Source organism: Ciona robusta, chromosome 6 (assembly GCF_009617815.1).
Source record: "Ciona robusta chromosome 6, ASM961781v2".
Classification (NCBI taxonomy): Eukaryota; Metazoa; Chordata; class Ascidiacea; order Phlebobranchia; family Cionidae; genus Ciona; species Ciona robusta.
Window position 1 is genome coordinate 479049 of NC_143240.1, and position 27574 is coordinate 506622.

Below are 27574 nucleotides of genomic sequence, written 5' to 3' on the forward strand. Positions count from 1 at the left end.
GTGTATTGTACATTTGTATTTTTTTCACTTGTGAATTAAATACGCAACATACGGACATATAAAGGCGTATGAAACATATAAGGGTGTGCCACCCGCTATAAATTCAGAAGTTACCAGCCAGATAAATAGGTTTACTCATTCACGTGGTGATAACGCCATGCACAGAAAGTCATTATAGGTGTCGTTTAGCCATATAGCACAGACTCCGTGTTATTCGTATTCAACAAAGGTGAACTATTTATGAAGCGCATATACATTGTGTTTTTAAATGATAAAAATATATTATTAAACTTACACAATGTAAAAAGTAATACTTATTCAAAGAGAAATAGCAGATTTGTAGTTACAGTACGTTAAATAGGGGGGTAAGATGGTACATGTTTTTATTCTCTTTTCCCGCCCTATTTGCTATAGTAAACATGGCTCTAAAAGAGCGTCTTTTATATTGTTAAAAACACCATCAGGAGGTATCGGGTTAAGGTGCTAACGGTATCCCATCTTACCCCACGGTCTTACAAGTATTGTATCAAACTTATAATAAGTTATGCTTGATCTAAGAGAAACAACGCGTTTGCAGTCACATTGCATTAAATTCCGGCTTAAAAGAAACAGTATTAACATATTGTGTTGGCGTAATCGTGGCAATCTGTTTTACACTAAGCAATATTATTACAGATTTCGTTTTCCGGTTGGCTAGCTGGTTTAATAACCACTTTAATTGACAACTAGCTTTACATCAAAGCTACTGGGCCACTTATCGGGATTTTATTTTGATTGCAATATTGCAAATAGGAAAGAATAAACGCTTTGTTCTATCCGTTAATACTGTGTTTGTGAGCGAGATTAAAATTGCCATTTATTGGCTTTATTCGCACGGAATTGGGGTCATCAGTCTTTGGACGAAGGCGTCTCGTCTCATCTGCTGCGTCTGGTCATATAAGCACTTGCATACCAAGAGCTGTTTCAGTGTACAGACAAAAAATTTAACATTTTGGTTAGAAATATGTCTAAATGTTTAAAATTCGTCTATTTTTTTCCAACTGTAAAGGTATCCATTATAAAATAGGTTTTAAAAGTTAGGCAGTACACCATATGTTGGAATGATAGGGTACATGCGTAGGTGTGTTGTGAGGATTGCAAAGTCTGCATTGCAGATGACAGGCAGCATAAGACACGATGCGCTGCCGCATGATTAACTCTCGTTTGAAGGCCTTGAGCGCATGTGGCAATTATTACAGAGTAGGAAGCGTGAGTTTTTAATCAGATTATTAGCGCAAAATTTAAGAAAAAGGCAGAAATCTTAAGTATAGTGTGTTGATATAACTGTAAGATTACATTATACTTCAATAGCACGCGTCGGGCCGCTGTTTAAATGGTATTATAGCCAAGAATAAGCAATGAGTCTAAGCTTTTGCAGCATACATGCGGTTCCAGTACTGTGAGCATTGATCAAGACATTTCTCTTAAATGCTCTCACCTATAAAATCTACCGGTTCCATGCGGTCTGTTTTCAGTATTTTAATAATTCTAGAAATCCGATATGTATGCTGCTGCAGCCTAAAATAAGTCGGGTTCAGGTGTCGAGGTTATAAATAACCCCACCTCAATTCATTTATAAATAAACCGTGTTCGAACAGAATTAGCAGATTTCCTTTGAAAAGGGGCGTTTGATAGGCGGTATTGCCACAACAACTTCCGGTATACGGCGCTATTGAAACGCTCGCACGGTGATTGGCATCTCTGGTTTTGATGCGGTAGATAGTTTTGATCGCATAACAGCGCGTACTGGATTACTTGGAGCGAGTCGGAGTAAAGAATGCCTCAGTTAAACTCGGATGAAGCTGCCAATGATGAGCCAAAAACCTATAACGATGAAAGGGTAGGCGAAGAGGACGAACGAGGGTGGCATGAAAATGATGAACTTGACAACATAAAGGGTGATTTAGTCGAGGAAGAAGACAGAGACCCACACAGGCGACAATCTTACGATGTTCCGGTAAGTTAAATTCTGCTTTTAAACTGGTGTATTCAGTGAAAATCGAATGCTGCAGGCTGAAAAGTAATTCTAAAATTACATATTAGCGTTTTAGTTGGTGTGTAAACTACTTGTGGCTCAGTAAAGCACCTTAAATAAGTTACATAGGGCTACTTTTTAACCACATTTGAAAATTTACACTCATCAGTTCTTTCAGCAAAAATTGTCCATGTTCTGGTAAAATTTGTAAACTGTCAGTTTTTAAGCGCTCAAAATATTTGCGAAGATAAATTTTATCATGTGGGTGTTAATGGTGAATGTGTAAACTTCCTAACTAATTGTATTTAATGAAATGCGTGAAACATCAAACATGCAATGTAAGAACGCTGTGATATATTGAGTAAAATGGTGTGTTCTGTAGTAATGGTATTGGTACAGCATGGCAAATGGTTTGAGACAAAAACCTGTTAAAATTATTAGCCATTCACTGCCCTTTAGCGTTTACACTGACTAAGAAATATTTAACTGTTACAGCCAGGCACATTATATTTCAAAACTGCTATACTATTTTTGGGAAGTATTTTGTAGCAGCATTTCAATGTTCTGTTTGGGTAGACTTAAATTTTGGTAAAGAACGAGAATTTTTTGTTGTCCGTTTGTGTTTAAAAAACTGGTTAGTTTTGTAATTTGGTTAAGTACTGGTACACCAAGTTATCAAATTATGTTGTAGGCCACTTAATGTTAAGTGCTTTCTTGTCTATGGTGGCCATTTTGTATCATGCACTGACTAGTGAAGTCCCATGTGTTTTATGGCTTGATCAAAACAAAGTCAAGACTCTAAATCAAATTGTAGCAATTAAAGTAAAGTAAAAATTAAACTTGTAAACTTACAAGGAATAGTATTACTTTGTCTAAAAATAACCGGTGTTTTAAAAAAGTTGTAAAAATCTGAACTATGTATATTATGATACAACAACTTAAAGTGGACATAATATGTTTCAAGTTATTCTAGTAAACAACTATATATTGTGTTATCCATTATACTAATGACTTACTAAGTTGTGTAGTAAGTGTAAATCTTCAGGAGTAAACATACTGTTGCTTGGCATTAAGCTGTCAATGTAATTCATATTTAGCTGAATAAATCTAACTGTATTAGCTAAGTAGATATTTTGTCAGATAATTTGTTTTACTTGAATGTGTGCTTGGCACAGAATGTTGTTTATGAGACTTTTTTTAGGCTTTTGTTTTTACAAAAATATGAGCAACATGCACTACAATGTTGTTGTTTTTAAAGTATTGTAATTCCAAAGTCTGTGCGACTTGAATTGCCAATCAAGTTTGTACATGGTATAAAAGTTAAAAGAGTTTGTTCTCTGTAATGTGGTTGTAATGTGTTTTGTTTGAACTGTTCAGTCTGTACACAAATAAATCAGTTGCCATTCAAAGGTTGCCCAAAAATCTTGTTCAATGTGAATTTGCCATGGTTAGTGGGTGCCTATGCTTTCCCTTCCAGAAAGCACAATTGGCTTAAGCAAACACCACTGTGGGTGTATTTATTTGAGCAGCTTATCTTACCATGCCTGGCTGACTTTGTGTTATCAGTCAGCATGGTGAAGCAACTGCCCTGGGTGTCTCCTTAATTCAAGGCTCTGATTCAAATACTTAAAATTTTGACTGCAAATTTGTAATTTACACCCGATTTTTAAAATTGCCAAACTTTCGTGACTTCATAATAATAAGCAGCCTTCACCTACATATTAGATTTTAACTTTCAATTAAGAGTTTCATTTCACTTGAAATCAGTGATAATATTATGTTTTAACCAAACACTGTGTAACATTGTCTGTTTTAAAGCCATTTTGTACCTTCGTAAATTTAAAAATAATTAATATAATACTGACAACAAAATTTTACAAATGCAGTTTTAAAATTTATGACTATTAAAATTACAAAATGCTTTTATTTTCACTAAAAACATTTCACATGAAAGTAAACTATATCCTTGTGGTTGGTTATGGCATTTTTTGGCACATTAGTGTGACATCCATGACATATGTATTTAACATGTTGTTAAAAGTAACTGCCACAGCATGATATCACTTCTTACAGTGATGGCTCTGTCGATTAACGTTCCTGTAACTTAAGATTAGTATTTTATGCACCAGTGCTTCTGTTCAAGTCAAATTGCCTGAGGCTTTGCGCTACAACTTAGCCAACTTATTCAGTTACATCACGTCAGTTCATATGCCACATAATCTGAACATTGTGCTACAATGATGTCTATGTATTTATCTGCATAAAAGAGCTCTATGATTATTTTTATTGGTTCAACTATGACATTTTTGTTGTATTCTAACTTTCTGTTGTATATTGTACAACTGTTTCCAAATTATTTAAAGAAAAACAACAAAATTTCTTAACATGAGTATATAATGTTAGTGTCATAATTTGTTAGTGTTATCTTCAATTTTCCAATTTGAATAACATTCACTCAGACTCATGACAGCACATAGAATCTGCTGGTTTCGCGAGCACTAACCGCAGTGAGGCATAGGAATTTGAAACTGCTGCGTTCTAACCTTTGGTGGTATAATCTTGTAGGGCACAAGGAAAACTGTTACCAAACCATTCTTGCTATCCAACAGTGCGTAACCAGTTTGAGTTATTTTGACAGCTCGGCTACATCGCTGTAAATGCCACAAAGCACACAACAAGCTACTCATATGCTGCTTCAATGTATTACACCACTATGTATATATGTACACAAGGCATTAATGGCAGTATTTGTATTACCAATTTAGAAAGTCGTGTTTTGAGTTTACAATCTTAACCTTTCCACTCAGTAATATGACAAGCGGTATAGATTGCATCCTTGGGGGGTTAGTTTAGACACTCTTTACTTTTGCGTTCCATTAATTGATGTGGGTTTCCTGTCTTAGAGGCTGTGTACATGAGGATTGCCTCAGTGCACGCTGGGGTGATATGTGACTTCATATCTTAATTTAAATATGATTGACACATGTTCTCACAGCTGGTGGTCACCGCAGACAAACACATTATTAATATTTCCCTCATACCCTTTTGCTATTCCCTGTGATGTGGCTTAAACTTCACACTTTCCAAGCCCCTAGCTCTTGACAGTTTGACAAATCTTTTGAATATGATATTACCGCTGGGTCATGTTGCTATATACAGTGCACCCTTGGGCATGGTATTAGATTCTAATTTTCTGTTCTTTTAATTACAGGCAAAAGTAAACTCTCGACACAGAGATTCCAGCCACAGAAGTACAGATGATTTAGACAGAGGTAAAACAACGCATCGTATATTTTAATCTCACTGACAGCATACACAAAATAGCTGATATCCATAGGGCACTTGCTCATTGGGTAAAGGAAAATTCCCCCCCAAAAAAAACGATTTGTTAAAGCGAAAATTTTACAATGTTAAGGTTTTGATATAAATTGCTTTGTTTTCACCCTATTTGTTTTCTATTTTTCTTCCGTAACTAGTATTCTATGTTCACCAATTCAAAATTAACCATTATAAATTACATAAAATATGTAACATAGTAGAGTGAGGGAAGATGGGACACCTTTTTATTCTATTTTCTCGTCCCATTCGGTTGTAAACAAAGAACATTAAAGAATTATAAAGCTGTATCCTCAAGACTCGTATAGACCGTTATTATTTGTTTAAAATGCGATCCGGATATTTAGATATTATGTGCTGAAGGTGTCCCATCTTCCCCACCCTATTTTTCTGAATACAATCAACACTGAACTATTTTTTGGTAGCGTATAATATTATCAAACATATTCACCAACAAACTCGAAAAAAATTACAAATCAATTTTAATTTACAGATCTTCCAAGTGATATAGCATCATCACGTCCAAACTTCCCTTATCTTCAGCAAGATATAGGAGCTGCTATTGCTTTAAACCAGCAGTCGTTGTTGTCGTCTCTACCATCGTCTGTAAGTTGGATCATTTTTATTGGATCATTATGTAATTTCAGTCGAATTTTGTGATAGTTTTTTTTATTTTGTCTTAGCTTAAATGTTGTTTTTAGTTTCTGTATATTAGCTAGTTAGGTATCGTCAGGAATTTTAATTGACCCATGCGGGAGTCGAGACTTATTTTGGTACTATTTTTGTATTATATGAATATTTAAGGTTTTTAAATCCGCCTATGTGTTGAATCGCTACTGTGTTGCCCGTATGTCAGATTCCAATACCGCAGTTAACTCCCTATTTGAGTGACACAAATGAAACTTGTGCTTCCCTGTTTCCCCGCCGTGTTATATTTCCGTTGGCAGAATGCTACACCATGGCCTGGATAGTTTCGAGTGCATTGCCACCCCCTAATTAAGTGCAAGCAGCACAAAACTCAATATTTAGCATGCTTCGCATCGCCTGGCTTTATCAGCGCTTAGATACTTGTGGTATACACAATACCGGTTTGAGCCAGATCTAACCCGCTTCCTCTCAATCTCCGCTGTCCCTCCCGTGAGATTGAAAACTCCTTTTATGACTTGATGGCGCCAATTTTTCACCCCAGCTTATTAATCCGCACTAAATGGAGATACGTTTCGGAAATAACAAGGTTATTCTGTTTAAGTCTGGCAGGGACAGACCTGTTTTGTTATCTGCCGTAATCACAACGGTCAGACATAGGGTCACCGTTTATATCAGCTCGTCCATCACCGGCTTTTTCCCATATTTCAGTTTGTGTAATAAACTCTAAATTGGCCAATCTTATTTAAACCAAAGCGCAGAATTTTTAAGTTTATTATTTCCAGGCGACCGCCTTGACGCCGAAACATAAAATTCGATCCATAATGTATTTTTCTGGCTCATTGCCAAGATATTCTGTGATTTTAAGCATGCCGATGCAAAGTGCTACATCGCGTTAACGGTGCCAAAATTTGCGCTACCAGCGCCTAACGAGTGCCAAGTGGGATATCAGATATCTAGCCGTCGTGAGAAGCGACTTAATGTAACTCTAACTCACCGCCCACAAATAAACCATCAACTATCGTATTCACCACGTTTGCTGCTTCGTGTTACGTACAACCCAACCCGATAGTCGGTGGTCGGGTGCCTTTGTCGCATAACAATAGCCTGTATTAGGTCATACATCATAGGGGGATCAAACCATACATGTACGATAACACGGGCTCGCCTAAAGCACAAAAACCGGGGCGGATCGCAACGCGTGTCATTGGCTATTCATGCAGAAAGGCGTACTAAACGGCATAGACCAAAAGCAATCTACGTTATATACACGTAACTAAGTACACGTCGGATATAACAGGTATTTCCATGTAGATAATTTATGTATCAGTGCTCATGCGTTTGTATGGAAGTACTCGTTGACAGACGTACCCCAGCGCCGTATCTGCTGTGTTATGCCTCATGGCAAAGCACACGTAAACAATGTAACTCAATCAGTGAAATATTGACGTCTAATGTTCGATGGGCAAGGCTTCTGGAATGCGTGCCACGTATGTTAGTTTATTACTGCGCAATGAATTGCAATCTAATTACACGCAGACGCTTGAGCAGAAGCGTCCGAATTCTGACAGCCGCTAATTTGTGGTGGCGCAAGAAATTAAAACCGGCCGTGCGTCTTCAAGTAGACGTCCACTATCATTATAAACCAGAACTTCGCTTTATTAAATTCCTTTGATTGACACGATTTTTCCTATACACTCTTCCAAGAATCGGTACCATTACGCCATTGATACAGCTACGCAATTGAGGTTGGGTTAAGAAAATTTAGAAAATTCGGCAAATTGTTGGCATATGACTTGACCATTGAGTTACTGGTTTAGTGGTTGTGTGTTTTATGAATAAGGCCTCAGTACAAATTATGCTATGTATGTTATTCTGGCAGCAATCTGTAATCGCCGGGGCGGGCAATGATTGACCAAACGAACAAATATTTAAGTAAGCTCGGTTAACTTTCGTGGAAAAGCGACTAACCCTACCGCTCACAACGTCCTTAGTGGTTTGCGAGCATTGAATATCCGCAGCTGTTGGTCGAAAACTTGAGCGGTACATATTACACGATTGCTTTTGTTTAATATCATTCACAATTAGTGCGGTTTTCAGCGATACTGGCAGGGTGGGGTTAATTGATGCTAATTGTGTCGTCCATAGCATGCATGTTCGATGTGTCAATCACTAAGCGACAGGGTTTCCGTTCAAAGAGTGACTCACCGACGAATTAGGGTTGCGCGCCTCGCAGACCAACACTCCGTATCACCACAATCAAAACCCCATGTCTACAAAGACGCCTCGTGTCCATAATACTGCCACGATCCGCTAAACCTCAATGAACACGGTACATCGGAAGCGGGACCCAAATCTTTCCGAAATGACTCTGCTCAAGAAGCACTCAGACAGTAATCGGAATACCCGTTCTACTGTCGGCTGTAATGCTCACGAGAAGCACAATTTACCAAGTGTTTTAAAATTCCCACGCAAATTACGGAGACAGACCTCGTTTGTTTAATGACTTGTGAAGTGGTGAGCTCGCTCAGATTAAGACGGGATTTCACGATAATCATTAAAATAATTTGCGACTCGCGTCCGAGTTTCTTTATCAAGCTACAAACGTATTAAGACCGTATGGACCACCAGGAAAAAAACGTTGCTAATTTACAATGTGTTTTTTTTGTGAATTTATTTGCTGTTTTAAAGTTCGTTAAATAGTACTGTGGGGTAAGATACTTTTAACACCTAAAACTAATATTTTCGTGTGTTTAACAATTAACGTTTTGTAAATTTACTTTATTTACTGCCAAATAGAACGATAAAAGAGAATGAAAAACCTGTACCATCTTACCCCAACGTACCATATATTTAAGAGAGAAAATGTGATTTTAAAGCACAAATCTTTTCTCCATACCTAGTCCTGGTCACAAGTGGTTACCGTCCACTGGAGTCTCTTGAACTAGATTAACTTAATCTACGAACTCATACAAACACCACGACCCTCGTCGCATACAAACGCCCGCTTTTACACCAGGTCGCCTATTCCCATTCAGAATCACCGGTTTAATGCCCCTACTGTTTATAAGCGGAAAAATTGTGTCAAACCTGAAGTGGATTACTCAAGGCGCGCAATTTGTCTTGTTTTTATTGCTGGATAAATCGCTCTGTTCCCGCTCGGCAAATAACACTTCACCACAGTGAACAGGCGCGAATTTAGGTCTGATTTACACCAGGCAGTCATAAACCGCTGCATAGTATAGCAAAGCGGAAAAAATAGGACATTTTCATTCTGTTTCTTCGTCCCATTTGGCAGTAAACAACGAATTTTTACTGAATTATATAACCGCAGCCGCACGACTTTTAAAGAGCGTTGTTTATTGTTATAAAACAAGATATTGAAAAATCGTATACTACCCCGCAGTAATATACGCAGAAACAGTTCAGAGCGCCTTTTTTGAAATCTCCCCGAATTAAACATACTCTGTTTGGTTCCGGTGCATGGCCATCACTCCTTCTAATTGAACTGCTCGATTTTCCTGTGTGTCATGCGCTTGTGCTGTGTTTTGTCACGCTTACTGGCTTATATGGTCGCTATACTACATTGGAACCTTAGAAAAATTATGATCATTAAACCGTATTGCTTATTGTAGTAACTCGTATCAAAATGGACGAATTCCTAAAAAAATGACTTTACGAAATAATGGGCCGTGTTAATTACACGTATTGGTCATTTTATCTGACATTATAGTGATATGATGGTACAACAAGTTACCGTACACTCTGTACTCACTACCCAGGCCTTCACGCACCGTTGCCCTACCATTGTACCTCAGTTCTGCGCTGACATTTTCTTCGCTTCGCTTGCCCGGTCATGAAAGTAGCTTAAAAACCAAACAGCCTATCCAGCCTGGAAAGGCCATTTACTAATACCTGACGCATAATATTATAATTTTCGAATGACCTTCCTGGTAAAAAAAGATAAATTTTATTTTAAACTGATGGTGTTAACGTAAATTTGATTATATTACACTGATAACGTATTGCCATATACCATGCAACTTTTGTGCAATATTACCAAAAAGGCTGTTCAGTATTACATGCCTGGCAACAACTGCAGCAAAACATCTTATTATAATGGGTTCTATATTAATACGGTAAACCCATATATTAACACATCATATATCGAACAGTAGTCTCTATACGGAAATACCCTCTTTAAAAGTGCTCAGGTTTTTCTGGTTCCCTAATTCCCACTGTACAACAAAGCAAACGTGCAAAGCAAAACATTTAAACACAATATATCCGAAAATAATGCTAAATTTTATTCGTATACACTACACAATTCATGTATAGTAGGTTGGGGTAAGATAGGACATTTCATTCTGTGTTCTCGTCTTATTTGATAATAAACAAATTAATTTTACGAAGTTATATAATCGTAGCTCCGCGACTCTTCATATTGAAATGTTGTTAATTGTTTAAAACACGATTGTGTAATTTAGAATTTAGTTCCTAACGGTATCCCATTTTACCCCACAGTACTATATGTGTTAAATTTAAACATTTACCCAATGGTGTATTTCTCTGCCCGCAGTTACTTTGCAAACATATTCACTTTATTCCGCTTATCTGTCGCATGTCACATCAATAACAGCGCAAAAGCTTGGATAATATTCGAAGCATATTTGTCCGGCCAGCGCAAACACGCCAGTTCAGATAAGCGGCTTTTATTTTGTGCTTAACGATGTTGATGCGACCGGATATACGCCCATGCTCGTTTACCGAATCGCCGCTACAATAAGACCTTGACTTTTACAATAGGTACACCCAATAATTATGTATATGTTTAAAAACATACGTTGTATTTATTTAGGTAACCTTTTACACAAATAAAAGCGAGCATGTCGCCGAAATGTCGGTGCGCAAAATAAGTTGTCGGTTCGCAAAATATATTGCCGGAAAGACTGTTTTAGATTTATAAAATAAATGTTTATTTATAATTAAGAAAGTTGTGAAAATAGTTTTCTTTTTTTGTATCATTTAAAGTAAAAGTGTGTTTTGTTTGAGATATCTATGTATTTTTTTTTCCAAAATTTCGAACTGTGGTATTTAATGGTGCGTTGCGTTGGTTAAGTTATGCAAGAAAACATAAACAGCCGACGGCTCTTTGTAACTATGCCTTGAATGTGTGGCAGCTGCTTTGTGCTTTAATGTATAGCTATATAGTGGAATAGGGGAAGATGGGACACCTTTTTATTCTATTTTCTCGTCCTATTTAGTAGTAAACAAAGAACTTTCAAAGAATTATAAAACCGTACCTTCAAGATTCCCATAGACCGTTGTTAATTGTTTAAAACACGATCAAGACATTTTGATGGTATGTGCTGAAAGTGTCCCGTCTTCTCCCACCCTACTATATATTTTTTCTGTTACGGTTTATGTTTTGGGATTATCTCACAAAATGCTTATGGCGTTTATTAATATTGAGAGATTTAAGCGACTCAGCTTTATAATACAGTATAAGAGCGATTGCATTCGGGATTAATGGCACACGTACTACATTATGTTCTGTATAATCTGGGTTTTACCAGGTTATGTAACAGCTGTAAGTTTAAGTTTATTTTATAAAAAAATACGTTGTTTAGTTTAAGGTATATAGTACTGTGGAGTAAGATGTATACCATTAGCACATAATATCCCATATTTTTTTGTATTTGCGTTTTAACAATTAGGAGACATGAGGATATATACAGTTATAAAATTCTGTAAACAGTCTTTTTGGTACAATAAGTCAAATGAAAGCATTAATTATCTTACCCTGGCCTAAGTATTTATATTTTAATATCTGCATTATCTACACTAAATCCTATAATGCTGTTGTCATTTATCGTGATTAGGCTATTTTAATAGTTTTGAATGTTACACTGGCGCCAATTCGAGCGCGCGCATAAGTTAATTGTGGTAAAACAACGTAAAAACCGGCTTGTTTGTATCGATTGCCCTGAAATGCGAATATACACAAGTTTTGCATAAGCACCACAAACTGCCTATTAAATTCATTTGTCAAATTGAAGACTATTAACAGCAAGCAAAATGGCGCGTCGCTCTGCGGGTATTAAATCATAATAATGGCGTATTATTTATGGCACTATAAAAGTGCAAGGTTACGTTTAGTATTATCCTTCAACAGCTGACATTAATTAATCGCTGTCTTCTATCTCTTAAGGAATTCATTTAAATTAGTCGTATAGTCGTTCGTTTTTGTAGAAATGTTAAGATTTAATTGAAATCTTTATAAAAAAACTGTTGCTGTCAGTATAGCATGTAAATCTGAAACAGTCCTTCGAAAAATTCTGCACAAAACAGTCGTTTCGGTAAAAGGGTACAAATCTGAAAAAGTCCTTCCGGCAAATTTACTTTTTGTACCGACGTTTCGGCGCCAAATTCAAGCCGCTTTCATTAGGGTAAAATAGTTAAGTCAAAGTATAAATATGTTACATATTATCTCGGAATTCGTTAGAACACTCGCCCATCCCGTAACGCACACACGCTTTTCGTTTGTTTAATCTTCAATTAGTTAGCACCACGCTGGGAAGTGTTTTGATAACAATTAGTAAAAATTTCCGTCGCCCGCCGCCGGTCACCGGCGTCGAAGTGTTTATAGCTTTAGAAACGGGGCGATTACTGCGGAAAAGTCTCGTGTTAACTGTCTATTGTCGTAGAATTACCGTGTTATTTGCGTTTGGTTGTAAATAGCGAAGGATTAATTTACTTGTAATGTAGTTTACCACACTTAGAAGTTACAACCCATTTTAACCGCGAAACCTTCACATTGGGTTGGTTTTCTTTATCGGGTATTAAATGAATATCCCCTTTGCAAAAGTAACTATACTGTTTTTACTTATTTAAAAAAAGTAGTAAAAGATAAAAAATCATGCTTTAAAGTTTACCGTTATTTTTTATTGGTAAACCTAAATGAGTCGCTCAGGTACAACCTGGAAGACAATCATTTAACATAAGTGGTACGCCTACAAAAGCTTAGGAGACACTGGTATAACGTAACAAGTAGCTATAAATGCATGGTAGAAAATAGGAATATTAAATACATGGTATACGCCAAACGGTACACCTACTTATTGATGCCAAAAAATAGGGTAGAATTAAAAAAATGTCCTGTTTTGTTTATGCACAGTATTAATATGCTTGAACTGATTTAATGGGACAACTCTGACCTAAATGCCACGTCCCCGGCGTACCTCGCCATATAGGACCTCAACCATATATAGAAGTCCAATACATGTAGTGTTAGGAATACACGTATATAGTTTAAAGGCCTGAAACCCACAATATCAAATATCTGTCATTAATCAAAGTTTTGCCAAATCGATTGAATGCGGTAACCAATTGTTCCGTACTTGAATGTTGGGGGTTTTAAAAGGACGGGATATTAGGACTTGAAATATATTCAATTAACACTTGTGTGATTGAGTCTGTCATTTTAAACGGACGTTGACCCGTACATATTTAGAGAGAAATTGTTTAATTGATCGGCGTGTGTGCTTTCAATAACCATCATTTATTTTCAGATATGATTCGTTAATATATAGCCCAACGCCGATCTGATTTATTCGTTATGTGTATGTATGTGACTTAGTTTGTACCTAGTGTTATCTATTGGTCATTTTACCCGATAAATCTGACATTTTTGCTATATTTTTTGCTGTATATGCGACAAAAATGAACTGAAAATGTTTAAAGTACTAAATTAATATAATCTATTAAAAAAAATTCTGACATCTTTTCGGCTAAATGCAACATGAAATGACAGCCAATTTAACGTAATGCCCAAATGGAAACGCCAATATATGCCTATTGGTACTTATACGATGGTACGGTCCGCTTTTTATTAAAAAAAAAACGCTAAAAAGGATGCCATTTTTTTAAGCTAAATGCACAAAAGGAAAGTGTCGCAAGTATGGTGTATATTTGTATTAAAAAACGGTAAAAAAGATGTAAAAAATGCAAAAAAGTCGATTGACTGTTGTAACCTATTACGTACAACAAGGCCGTTCATTTTGATTCGTATATTTTTCTATGCTACCGACACGCCACATCAAAGGGGCTCCAAATCCACGGTTTCTAACTTTTGATGAGTTTTGTCCTTGCCGATAACGCTGCGCATCAAAGGCGTGACCGCTAAGATTTGAGTCACGCCAAACTAGCAGTCACCGTTTTTGGGGTGTTTTCGAAAAGTAGCGTTTTCGTCTAATTTTTTTACGCGTCGCAGCTAAAATTTTAAGGATTATGTTACGTTTCGAGTAGTTTTTCTCGTCTTGGTTTCCAAGTTCCCGTCAGGTTAAGACGTTTTTAGAAGGTGCTATGAACAGTACAGTTGAAATTTAACTGTGCGGTTACATAATATGTGCATTTTTAAAACAACACAGTGCGTTTTGTGTCCAACAAAATCTAAATTTTCTGTATACTCCAAAACAATTTATATCACTACTTTCGCGTTTTAATAATTTATACTAAATTAAATTGGTCGTTTTTTTTCTTGAGAGAATAGTTTTAAATAGAAGGGGTTGCGGTAGTGTCGCTTAAATGGGATTTCAAGCCCTTCGAAACTCGAAATATAGAGTAAGAGATGAATAAATGCGACCAGAAGGGTAGAACCACTTGCGCAGGTGCTGGACAGCACTTGACGACAAATTCCCCGTCCACGATTGTCGTCCTGCTCAAAAGCGCTCGATTAAAAGGGGTTGACGCAATTATGTTGTAAACATCACTTACCCTCCTAAAGGTGGGTGTTACTTCCCCCCTACCCCTGTCACTATCCTTGCGATTAATTGACCTATCTATTTACCGAGTGTCGCGTTACGCTTTTATTCGACTACCGTCCCATTCACACTTTGTCTAGCCGATTAGAGTGCACGCCTGTCTTGTGTGTTTGTTTGTACTGTAGGAATGAATGTACAGTGAAATCTATCATGTCCTGTCGCGAACCACTAATCCCCGTATTCTATTCTATCGTTATAGCTCTGTGGGCACGATGCTACCACATTCGAACATTTTTTTGCTGCGAAAAATTACAACCAAACTATTTATAGATGTACAGTATTGTTTCCATTCTCTTTTCTCGCCCCATTCGGTAGTAAACAAAGAATATTTAGGAAATTATATAACCTTAAAATACCGTTGTTAATTGTTCAAAACACGATCAGGAAGTATGGGATTTAGGTGCTAACGGTATCCCATCTTACACCACAGTACTATATTAGTTGTAGATAACTACGATTACTCAGCCACAGGGCTGGCCCATTGTTCAAAAGATAAGGACATACTTGAATTGTTGGCGTACGTTGACCATTAAATTTTTGGATATTTTTGGAAAAGGGGCAAAAACATTGACTTACGATGAGTTCGTAACGTTTATTCCACAAGAAAAATAGATTTAATTAAATTTTGCCTTTTAGTATTGACATAATAGTTAAGTGAATATGGGTATAGTTAAGACAAATTAAGAGAAAATATTCGTTATTATAACGTATCGTTTATTAAAATTAACTGCCCTAGTCTACACTGTCGTAGTTTTGAATCATTTGTCTTCTATTTCCGTGCCGTTTTTGGCTCTGCTGAGCAGGTTAAAAACGTTGTTTTGTCGGGTAATTCATGGTGATTGGCAGGCACATTTACGCACAATTGTCCGCTAAAAACTACGCTCAGTTACACAGTTACTAAGCGACCCCCTACTTATAGGAGCCCACTGTATTAGGTTTCCCACTGCGTTATAATTTAGCCCACACCGAACGCTCGGTAAAGTGCACAGGCCTTGGAAACAGGCCACTTGTACGCAATACAGTCACCCTACTGGGCATCTAAGTACACTAAGCCTTTGTATTGTCACTCATTTGCTAATACGCAAAGGAGAGTTTTTGTACTTGACACTTCTCATGCCATGGGCCATTAATCAACGGAATCACGCACGAACGACTCGCAGAGACTTCCTACAAAATAAACAATGTCAAGAGAGTACCACCATAGTGGGATCTTCCGTTTGAGATAATTGTAAAATAGTTTAAGTGGCCCGACTGCGCGGTACTCGCACATGTAGTCATACAAATACTTGGACTATTAAAACTTGATTTTTTACCAAGTTGTCCTAACTGAAGCACTGTCTATTCCACACACTGCATTTTAAACCACCAACCCATTAAATTCTGTTTTGAAAAGTTCACTTTGTTTAAAGACTGCTAAATGTTGCGGAACCGTTTTTTTGTGCTGTTTAACTTGTAATAATGTTCCGCCCTATTTTAAGTTCAATGCCAGCTGTTGGTATGTTAACTTGATGTTATCACGTGGTCATATTTTTGCTGGCCAACCCCAGAAGCTGTTGTAACAATACCACGGTGGGGGGTGTCTTCGTGCCGTTTTGTTTTCTTAAGACGCAGCCAGAGAGTCGTTCACCGTCGTAAAGTTGCGTCGGTTTTCGGTCTAAATCTGTATTTTCAAAACAAGTTTCGGGCCCGCCACCTCTGCGCTTAATGCCCTGTAATACAAATTCGCAACCGCCGCAGAAACTTACCTTTCGAACTGTAATGGCATTTACCGACTAAAGTCGTGTTTCAAGCCACAGCTGGATTATACGCTTTAGTTCAGCGTGAACAAGCCGGCAATTAAGCTACACTGACAAGGTGTCTGCAGACATGTTTGTATTCATTTGCATTATCTGTGGCATCTTGGCTTACACGCAAGCTATCTACCCAGCATAGCTTCACAGACAAATAGTGTGTCCCTTGATTCGCTGTGACTCGTTTGTCAAATTGCGCCGAATTAATATTTGACAAAACGGCCCATACAAACAATTACATCAACGCGTGGGACGTGTATATGGTGCCGCGCAGATCGAACCGAAGATAAATAACCCGCTGAAACCGGTCCAGACCAAACTTAACTGGATATACGAAAACTTGCTGTCAGCGCCGACGATTGAAGCAATTCGTGTCAACCTTTACACATTAGGTGTTAATTCAACGACAGGTTGTTATAGGAGATTGACTAACATGCTTACATACGTCAACGCTACATGCGTTAGCACCTATATAACGATTCTAATTGCTTAGCAAGGCTGTGGGATTTATTCTATACGAACATCTTGCCAGTTCTTTCTTGAAAATACTTACGTGTGTGGGATTTTGTTTGACTTTTCCGCGCGACTGTCACATTTATCAGTGTGTCACCAGTGCGCATTGGGGCGTAAAATCTGTTATCTTGTGGTGCACTTTGGGTTTCCGGAGCCAATTCGGGTTCGCATCTGACACGCGTCTCCCTGAAAATAGACATGAGACTCACATGCGTGAGTGCGCAGTAGGCATGTTGTCTTTCGCTCTCAAAATCGCAGTAATGCGCCGCTGAAGGAAGTATTTGGACATTTATATCCGTATGTATATGCCCCAACATCGCTCAGTGCTTAACCCGACGTCTGGTTTCAACCCATAAGTATTTTTGTAATTGGCAACCGCATATAGAATGTAAACGACAGAGCAGATTACGCACGAGTTTACGATCACAGCAACGGATAAATCGGATTAACCTGTAACGCTCTAAATATTTACATAAGTATTATGGTCGCTTATTGTTGCTCAAGTGATAGCGCCTCACACGAGAGTTCAAATTCGAGCCCAGGTTTCTGTGTGACGTCACAATGGCTACGTTAATTAGTTGAACATGTTACTTTGAAACAGCTCAGCCCAACCAGGCACTTAATACTGTTGTGTGTACTTTGAACTTGTCTTTTTTGTTTCTGACCAGTGTGAGATACATTGGAGTCCCCACTTAAGTGTTTTGTGTGTGATTTCCTAATTGCTTTCAAAAGCTCTCAGTGCAGTTGGAACAGTTAACAAGATACTTTCAGTTTTTGTTCCCATTTCAAGCCCTGTCCCTTCGCGCCACTTGTTCACTTAAAATCCTCTTCAGCTGCGAGATACACAAACAAAATGTAGAAAACTAATTTACTGTTGCAACTTTTAAGCCACTCATGATGCACCAATGTTGTGCTATGATAACACACTACATTGTATATTGTGCAACACGATTTTACAAGGGCTAGTTAAAGACAACACAAAATATCTGTTGTTGCAGCACTTTACTAAAAATGTGCACGCGAAAATTACGGAAAAAAACTTTAATCATTTATTTGTAGTTTACTATGAATGTACACACTAAAATTAAAAAAAACTCTGGAAAAAAAACTTTAAAACTTTGTCTGTAGTCAGTGATATGGTGTATTGTTCTTGAAAGCCACATTTTTTTAAATTAGTGTTTTTTTAATTGTCTAGGGTCCCAACTGACTAGGGAACTTTGAATCAGTTTTGCAAGACCCCAAAACTCATATTTTTTACCCAAAATTTTTGTATATTTACAAATTTTCCAGTCAAAATTTTTATACAGATCATTGTTAATTAGTGAAAGTTATGCAGCCTATCAGTGGTTTCATAGCGTGTAGTTTAATAAAGCCTGATCAATATGCATACTATGTAATAAATGTATACAGTTCTGTAATGCAATCTGTTATATGAAGCTATTTTACTTCTGTAATCACCTAACTTATTGCACATGGGACCATTACTCATATATATGAACTCTAGCTCTTTAGTTGGTTATAACATATGGAGTTGAAGAGTACTTCTCCATACCCCCATAGCAATAACTGCCTGAAGATAATATTTAAAGTAAATTAAACTTGTGATCCCCTAACAGTTGTAACCAAAAAAGGATAATTAGAATTTCCCAAAGGCCCAAGCCAATTTCAAGACAGTTGTGGAATATTAAACATAAGATTTTGAATAACATAAGAAACTTTTTATTACAGAGTCAAGTGCCTTATAACCCTTATGCATATCACCACTTCTTGTATGGTACACCTTCCCCTACAGATATAGATGGGAAACCAGGTAAGATGTTTATTACATAGCCAGAGGGTACTGGGTTTAAGGCTTGGTGCTGCTACCATTGAGCGTGTGTGTTTACTTACTTAAAAACACTTTTTTATTCCTTTTCTTTTGTGGTCACTAATAGGTTGACTAAATTGGGGGCTTTGAAATAGGAAAAATAGCCCCCAAAATAAGAATAAAAGCCTAAAAGTTCTATACTTGGCGACTTATAAATTTGTGTGTATGTTTTAATACTGAATCAGTTACCACATTACATGATTAAATAAGACTCAACTTTCAGAAACAAAAAAAAAAACAATATAAAGTGTTTCACTAATGTCATCTAAAACCTCCACAATACAAAAACTGTATACAGATTAAGCTGTTGTTTGCACAAAACAGTAGAAAATTTATAAATAGGTACAATAACCGAAATATTTTATAAAATCCCAAAATCGTGACACCAACGCAATGAGTGTATAATGGTACAGAAAGTGGAAAAAGCCCAAAAAAGGTGGATTTCATCAAAAAAAATGGTTCTTGTCATAAAAAATATAGAAAAAATAAAGTTTCGTAAAAAATAAAATAAACTATATTATTAAGTCCTATTGACAAAGTATTTCCCCACACAGGTTTACCACGACATAATGATGTACCAGCTATGTACCCACTACCTGGTCAACTTGGTCAAATACCTAACCCACTTAGTCCATGGGGGTAAGAACATTGAAATGCATATATATATATATATATAACATGGTGCTTTATATAATATAGGTGTATAGTCTTGTGGGGTAAGACGGGACACATTTTGCACATGTCATGTTTTAAACAATTAACAAAGCTCTATGGGAGTTTTGGGGATACAGTTTTATAATTTTTTGAATGTTCTTTGTTTACTAAAAATTAGACCAGAAAATAGAATGAAAATGTGTCTCATCTTCCCCCACCTTACTATACAAAACATATATATTACTTTAGTTTAGCACAATGGTTTGTTCAAAAATCTGCTGCCTAGACCACTGGATATGTTAATACTTATTTAAATGGGCCGTCCAAATTGTCAGCCATAAAATGCAAAAAAAGGGAAAAATGACCAAAAAAATATTTACCCACAAAGTTTATGGTAACTCGTAAGAAACCACGAGGTGTATGAAACAGAACACCCATGTTATAACGACTTTCGTTTTCCGGCTATGCAAAAAAATGAATAAATACATTCATTCATATATATATATATATGTATATATATAGGACATAAGTTCTTAAAGGTATGCACACGTAAATATATTAAATTTAAATAAATTAATTTATTTTTGTAATAGTGATTCACATTTCAGAATTACATCACAGAATAAATTAAACTCGTTCATTCATATATATATACACATATAGTTCTTAAAGATATGCACAACTAAATTTTTTTTTTCTCATAATTATGGTTTTTATTTCAGACCAACTAGCCCAACACCATTCATATGTACTGCTAGTGCTATGGCGGGCATGTTACGATATCCATATCCATTTGCATCACAATTTACATCAACTTCGGGTGGTATGAGTGCCATAACACCTTTTCCACTGGTGCCCCCCCATGTTAGTGGCATGCATTCCACTATGATACCACACCCTGCTATGGCATTACCTGGTCATTTACCTAATGGTCACAACCAAAGTAAAGGGGGTGTAGATAAAAAGTAAGTGCATTTTTTAAATTTTGTTTTCAGAAATATGTTTTTTTTTAACTTTTTAGACCCACAACATACTTGAATATTTTTTGTTTGCACAGCAAATTTAAAAAGCTTATAATTTACACAAAATGTGTAGTAGAGGAAGATGGGACACCTTTAGCACATAATAGTCAAATATCCTGATCGTGTTTTAAACCATTAACAACCGTCTATTGGAGTCGTGAGGATACGGTTTATAATTCTTTGAATGTTCTTTGTTTACTACCGAATGGGACAAGAAAATAAATTGAAAAGAAGTCCCATCTTTCCCCATCATACTCTAGTCCATGCGTTACAAATGTATGTTTTTGCACTGCTGTATTAAAAACCAAAATCCAAATTTTCTGCATCTGAAAATTCCCAGTGAAATATTTATTTATTTAAAAAATTAGTTTTAAATCATAAATTTTCCCTAGAAATTTCGGACCTGAACCTGGCTCAAAGAAACGCGAAAAAGGCGACAAACCAAGTCGGCCATATGTGAAGAAACCACTCAATGCATTCATGCTCTATATGAAGGAACAACGGGCAAAAGTGGTCGCTGAATGCACCCTGAAAGAAAGTGCGGCAATCAACCAAATACTTGGAAGAAAGGTTCGTTTTTTTTGCTAAATTTCCGAGAAATAGGAAGTTTTTTTGTAGGTCCATTTTAAGTGTCGAAGCATGAGGTGTGTCGAACCACTGCATTTAACGCATTATAAACACCCCTGTTATATAAATAATAAACATCTGATTCACAATAAAACACCCCTGTTATAACTCTTGAATTCACCCTAAAAATGGAGGACAAATGGGTAATAACTTAAAAACAGTAATTCCTCAAAAAAATGGGCAAAAACGAGTTATCAAAAAATGGGTAATTCCAAAAAAATGGGATAATATTTTATCAAAAATGGGTAATTCCTTAGAAAAATGGGCAAAAATGGTTATTCAAATATAGAAATAACCCCAAATACCCTACAGTGGCACAGTCTTAACCGTGAAGAGCAACAAAAATATTACGAGATGGCTCGAAAAGAACGTCAACTTCACCAACAGATGTTTCCAGGTTGGAGTGCCAGAGATAATTATGTAAGTTATTTTTGGCTTTTTATCAAAAATTCTTTTTTACCAAAAAAACTGTGTCTTATATCTGCTAGAACACTTACTAATTAAGAACAATTTTTTACATAGTTTCAGCATGTATTGTGAGAAACTATGTAAAAAAAAAAATGTGTAAAATTATAAAAAAAAATTGTGTAAAAAGGTAAAAAAAAAAAAGTAAAGTTTTAAAAATTTCGTACTATCATTAAATAATGTGAAATCCACGTTTTATCAACAGGGTAAAAGAAAGAAAAGAAAAAAGGAAAAAACTCAAGATTGCACAGGTCAGTTTCTAACTTGTGCTGTTACTATATAACTGTTTTTCTTATTTAAATAAATTATACAAAGTATTTCTGTTTGCCAAGATAATAGGTGTAACATGCAAAACATAAAAGTAACTGAATTTATTACACCTTAAAAATAAGCACATACTATCAGTTTTAGTAATATTTAATTTCTACCCTGTATTTATCTAACAACTATTTTCTACCCTGTTAATATAATGTTCACTTTAAAACTTACTATTTCTTTTCTGCCTTCTGATCTTTTACAATCTTTTCTGTCTGACACCTTAAATTACACAACTAACTGGTATCATAGCACAGTTGTTTTAATGGCTGTAACCAGAAGGTACTGGGTTTGAGGCTCACTGCTGCCACTATTTCACCATAGTAGATATGTTATTGGCAAGTCACTATTAAGTTGTTTGAATTGTTAACCATACAGAAATAAATTAATAACAGTCACCCACCAAGTAACATACATGGTAACTCGTAAGCTAGCACGAGGTGTATGAAACAGAACACCTGTGTTATAACGACTGTCGTTTTCCGGCCACGCGGGGATAAATAGATAAATTACATTCATTTATTTCTTCTTTCTTTTCTCTTACCTTCAGCTTCAAGTTACTTTCCTTCAATACAAGGACACTACCCCCGATCAAATATAATGCAACATTACAGCTTAAGTGATAGGTATCTTATGCGTCCGCTCTCATGCATGCTTGCACTTTGAACTGCCTTTTTTCCCTTTTTAAAAAAACAACTTTTACTAAAAAAAAATTTTTGTGCATTTTTTCATTTGGATTGTGTCTTTTTCATAAAACCGTCATACGAAATTGGAATACCTCATGCCCGTGTCGACCCACGCATGCGCAACACATCCACGCTACAGCTCAGAACCCCAAGAAATGCCGAGCTGTGTTTGGTCTAGAACAACAGCAATTATGGTGCGCACCGTGCAGGTAGACTTTGTTGTATCGCCCGCCCCCTACGCGTGCGCACTCAAGCGTAACGCATGACGTCACACAGGGTTAAAAATTGTGGGGCGGGCTAGACGTGCTGTGGTTTGCAGTGTGTAGAAGTGTGCGTGTTAATTCCACCAAAAAAAAATCACAAAAAAAACAATTGCATGCCGCTGTGTTTTAATTGAATTGTTCGTATTTACAGCACTCCCGAATCACTCAGCGTTCCACGTTATTTCCAAACCGTAACTGACACAGCATAATTTAAATTTTAATTTCATTTTACGACCGTGTCTGCTGATTGAGATTATAATTCCCGCTTCCGTTGAGCGCATACCAACTGACAAAAGCTTCCACAGTCTTAACTGAATATTTAAACCCTCTTTGAGAGCCTAAACCTAAATAAGACCATTTTTCAAACACTAATTTGGTTCCAGTACGGAATGTGTGTGTTGATTTACTTTAAAGCGAAAAATAATTTTTTCTAAGTGTCCAGAAATGTAATAGTGGTTAAAGTTTTGTAACTGTAGGTTATCAGGTTCAAAACTCGATGCTGCTACCATTGTGGGCGTATGTGTACCAATGGGTTGTCCAAATTGTTAGCCATATAATATAGACAACTTATCGCAGTTATATATATGTTACTGGGGGTAAGATGGGACATTTTTAATTCTGTTTTCTCGTCTCATTTCGTAGTAAACAAAGAATATTTACAGAACTTTACATTCTTTTTCTCACGATTTTAAAACAGCGTTGTTATTGTTAAAAACACGATCGGAAAATTTGGGATTTAGGTGCTAACACTATCCCATCTTACCCCACAGTAGTAACACATATTTAAGTCTGTTGGGGAAGACGGGACACCTTTAGAACATAATATCTAAATACTCTGATCGTGTTTTAAACAATTAACAACAGTCCATGGGAGTCGTAGGGGTACGGTTTTATTATGAATGTTCTTAGTTTACCACCAAATAAGAAAAAATAGAATGAAAAAGTGTCCCATCTTCTCCTACCCTACTATATTCACCCCGATGCGTATGAAGCCATCGTGTATGTTGCGCAATATAACACATTGTTACGTCACAGGAGGAAAAAGAAATGCATAAGATACCAACATGATGACGACGATGACGATTCAGATGACGATTCGGATTCAATTCATTACCAGGTATACAAATGTGCCCGAATACGTTTTAAACTATTCCAGATTACGTATTTTACGTCTGTTTTGTTTTTTGTTGTTTTTTTTAAAGTAATTTTTCTGTTTTTATTTTTTTGTTTTACTGTTTTCTCGATTTTTAACGTTTGGTTTTTTTAATTTTTCCGGTTCTGTAATTTTTAACTTTTTTGCTTTTTACGATTTATTTTTTATTACCCTGCTTGGTAGTTTCATTTCATTCAATAATGCAAACAAAATATACTGAAAATCGAGCTAATTTATTCTATATTAAATATCACAACATCAACAAAAAAATAATTAATCAAATTTGATTAACAGCCCTCCCCGACCGACAACGGTGGCGGTCCCCCCTCAAACTTCGACGACCCCTCTATGACGTCACTATCGACCTCCAGCGTCATAAGCAGCAACAATGGCGGACAATCAACTTCGTCTGTAGTAGGGGACCGTTTCTCACCTAACAGGGGGCATGTGGAAATACCTTGTGATTTAATAAAGCAAGAAAAGTCGCCACCTTTATCGCATGATAATGTTAACAAGCAGGCCCACAAATCAGCGGTAAGTTTTCCTTTGTTTAAAATGTTGACTTTGATTTAAGACAATTTATGTAGTCGTGTGGGGGGAGATGACCTTTATGTTTTCATTCCATTTCTCGTCCCATTTGGTGGTAAACAAAGAACATTCAAAGAAATATAAATTCGTTTCATCACGGCTCCCATAGACCGTTGTTAATTGTTTAAAACACGATCCGGGTATTTGGATATTATGTGCTAAACGTGTCCCATCTTACCCCACAGTACAATATTGTTATATTCTGTTACTGCGAGACACAATATAAATTTAGAACAGCTGTTTCCCCAACTTTGTTTTTTACCCACGTTTTATTCGAATGTCCTCGTCTGGATTTTAAAAACTTTTTTTCGTATGAATGGTCAAAAAAATAAAAATAAATATTTTAACAAAAGACTGAAAATTTGACCAAAAGAAATATTAATAAGTTTATAGTAGGGTGGGGGAAATAGGATACCTTCAGCACATATTGTCTAGATTGTGTTTTAAGAAATTAACAACGGTCTATGGGAGTCGTGAAAATGCAGTTTTATAAATATTTCAATTTTTCTTTGTTTAATACCAAATAGGTCAAGAAAATGGAATAAATATGTGTTCCATCTTTCCCCACCCTACTGTATTTTAATTTCCCGTAACCGCCCTTTTACAAATTTGTTTTCTATTAACAACAGAGAGACATGTACCAACCATCAAGTAGCTACGAACCTTCCCCTACCGACAGCAACCATAGTGCTGATAGACACAACTGTGCAAAGAGACCTCGAACGACAGAACCCAGTGTTGCCAGCACAAAATCTTTTACCGACGTCCAATCGCGACATCTTCAATCCGGCAACACTGCAGGAAAAACTCAAACCGAATTGCGCAACCGGCGATCGAACTCGTTCGGGAATTCCCCGATGCCCCATAGTCACCCCAACAATAGCAATAACCTATTCTCACCCACCGTACTTTCCCCCGGCCGTTCACCCATTGGGGGTCTGAATTCACCCCACTCAAACAACTTTTTCCCCCACTTTCAACCGTACCTGCAAATGAGTACACTTGCCGCTTTACCGCCGTCCCCCTTGAACGGTTTCATGGGGCTACCCGGTTTCAAAGGCTTACAGTCACCCATGAGTCTAAGTGGGGCAGCAACGACTGCTAACCCCGGTGGGGGGCACCCAGGTACAAATTCCACCCGCCGTGCAACATCAGCATTGGAAGGAAAATCCTGAAATCTCAGTCGTTTTTTTCGAGATTCCTCCAAAAACGTAGCGTTGCCAAACACGCAGCATTCTTCAAGTGGGATAAAAAGAGGGCGTGTCCGGCTTGATGACGTCATTTGTTGTGACGTCACTTGTGATGACGTCACGTCCAAGTTTTGTGTAGCGACCTTTGCGTGGTGCCAACACCGCATGAATTGCCAACCATACCTTACTCGTGCCTCGGATTTTTTACGACGTTTAAATCATGTTTTTTTTTTATCTTTTCTCTCGTGGAGCATATTATTATAAAACCATCGCAATTTTACTTTTAGCGCAGTGAATATTCGTTCTCAACTTTTTCTTTTCATTTCATTTCGAACTTGTCTTTTTAAACCCGAGATTGCGGACGGGCGTTTACTTTTCCGTACCGTTGCTGCTTTGTTTTGACAACTTTTTTGACTCCGGACACGTGAAAGTAATGTCACGCATCGTTTTTACTGTTTTTTTTTTACCACGTGGCCTTTTATTCGTATTGAACAATCCAACAGTATTTTTGAACTTTTTTAGCACGCGACACGAAATGGAACGATTTTAACGGTGATCTCGTAGGCCTTCACACTTCCACGCCAATATCAATCAGCGAAAATAAGGTTCCAGTACTCGAGCATCACGCTACAGTTCGCTTCGCTTATACGCTAATCATTGTACACAGCTAGGTACCGTGCATAAACCACTAACCGTGTGTACTTCTGTCTTTACTAGTCGTTGCAGTTCGTGAATAAATATGCCTTTGTACCACGAAGCAATCATTAATTGAATGTTATCCTTACATGGCAGGGCATGGCACAGTTGTATAACACGGGTGTTCTGTTTCATACACCTCGTGCCCACTTCGGAGTTACCATGTATGTGACCTGTGGGGGAATATTTTATTTCGTATATAGTAGGGTGGGGGAAGATGGGACACCTTTGACACACAATAACTAAATATCCTGATCGTGTTTTAATTAATTAACAACGGTCTATGGGAGCCGTGAGGATAAAGTTTTATAAAAAATCGTTAAATGTTTGTTTACTACCAAATTGGAGGAGTATAGATTGAAAAGGTGTCCTATCTTCCCCCATCCTACTATATTAATAGCGATTTGGCCATATAAGGAACCACTGGATTGGACTAAATATCTGTAGTCCAAGAACACTATACCCGCTGGCAACAGCGGCAAGCCTCGAACCCATATATCCTTCAGTTTAGGCTAAAGGTAAGCGTTCTAACCACTATATCACAGCTCCGTACAAAAGCAAATCGTGTTTCTATTCCGTTTAGGAAGGTCCTGCGGAGAGCACGCCAAAGGACCTGAGGTTTCAGGCAGAATTGACCAACTACCCCAACACCCAAAGTACCACACTTGATATTAAAGCCTGTTACTGGCGACAAAGGCTTTAAACGGGTTGGAGATCTTCTCTTGACAGTTTAAGCAAGGTAAAAAGTTTTCGTTTAACGTCCGCAGAATATATGTAGTTGTATAGTATAAGATGAGGGAAGATGGGACACATTTTCATTCTATTTTCTCGTCGCATTTTGTAGTAAACAAAGAACATTCAAAAAATTATAAAAGTATATCCTTTACGACTCCCATAGACCGTTGTTGACTATTTAAAACACTATCAG

At 36.9% G+C, this 27574-nt stretch overlaps 1 protein-coding gene across 3 annotated transcripts; it reads left to right on the forward strand.

Annotated features, from left to right (window-relative positions):
* Positions 1 to 1606: 1606 nt before the first annotated feature.
* Positions 1607 to 26707, forward strand: LOC149734617 (uncharacterized). Of its 3 annotated transcripts, none has more exons than XM_089880006.1 (13): positions 1607 to 1996; positions 5226 to 5286; positions 5844 to 5956; positions 18849 to 18930; positions 19542 to 19626; positions 20364 to 20606; positions 21056 to 21233; positions 21603 to 21710; positions 21961 to 22006; positions 22621 to 22696; positions 24055 to 24136; positions 24467 to 24706; positions 25390 to 26707. In XM_089880006.1, exons 1-13 carry the CDS (start codon positions 1817 to 1819, stop codon positions 25933 to 25935), a joined length of 2040 nt encoding a protein of 679 aa, XP_089736132.1. In that variant the 5' UTR covers positions 1607 to 1816; the 3' UTR covers positions 25936 to 26707. The 3 variants fall into 3 exon arrangements, with proteins under 3 accessions (XP_089736132.1, XP_089736133.1, XP_089736134.1); XM_089880007.1 differs by lacking the exon at positions 22621 to 22696 and adding an exon at positions 22896 to 22965 and having other exon boundaries at positions 1608 to 1996; XM_089880008.1 differs by lacking the exon at positions 22621 to 22696 and adding an exon at positions 22896 to 22950 and having other exon boundaries at positions 1608 to 1996.
* The last annotated feature ends 867 nt before the right edge of the window (positions 26708 to 27574 follow it).

Bases quoted from the DNA above. Each gene is read 5' to 3' on its own strand.
- LOC149734617 (XM_089880006.1), top strand. From the start codon at position 1,817: ATGCCTCAGTTAAACTCGGATGAAGCTGCCAATGATGAGCCAAAAACC. The intron at 18,931-19,541 runs GTAAGATGTTTA...TTCCCCACACAG, and splicing joins AGATATAGATGGGAAACCAG to GTTTACCACGACATAATGAT. The intron at 20,607-21,055 runs GTAAGTGCATTT...AATTTTCCCTAG, and splicing joins AAAGGGGGTGTAGATAAAAA to AAATTTCGGACCTGAACCTG.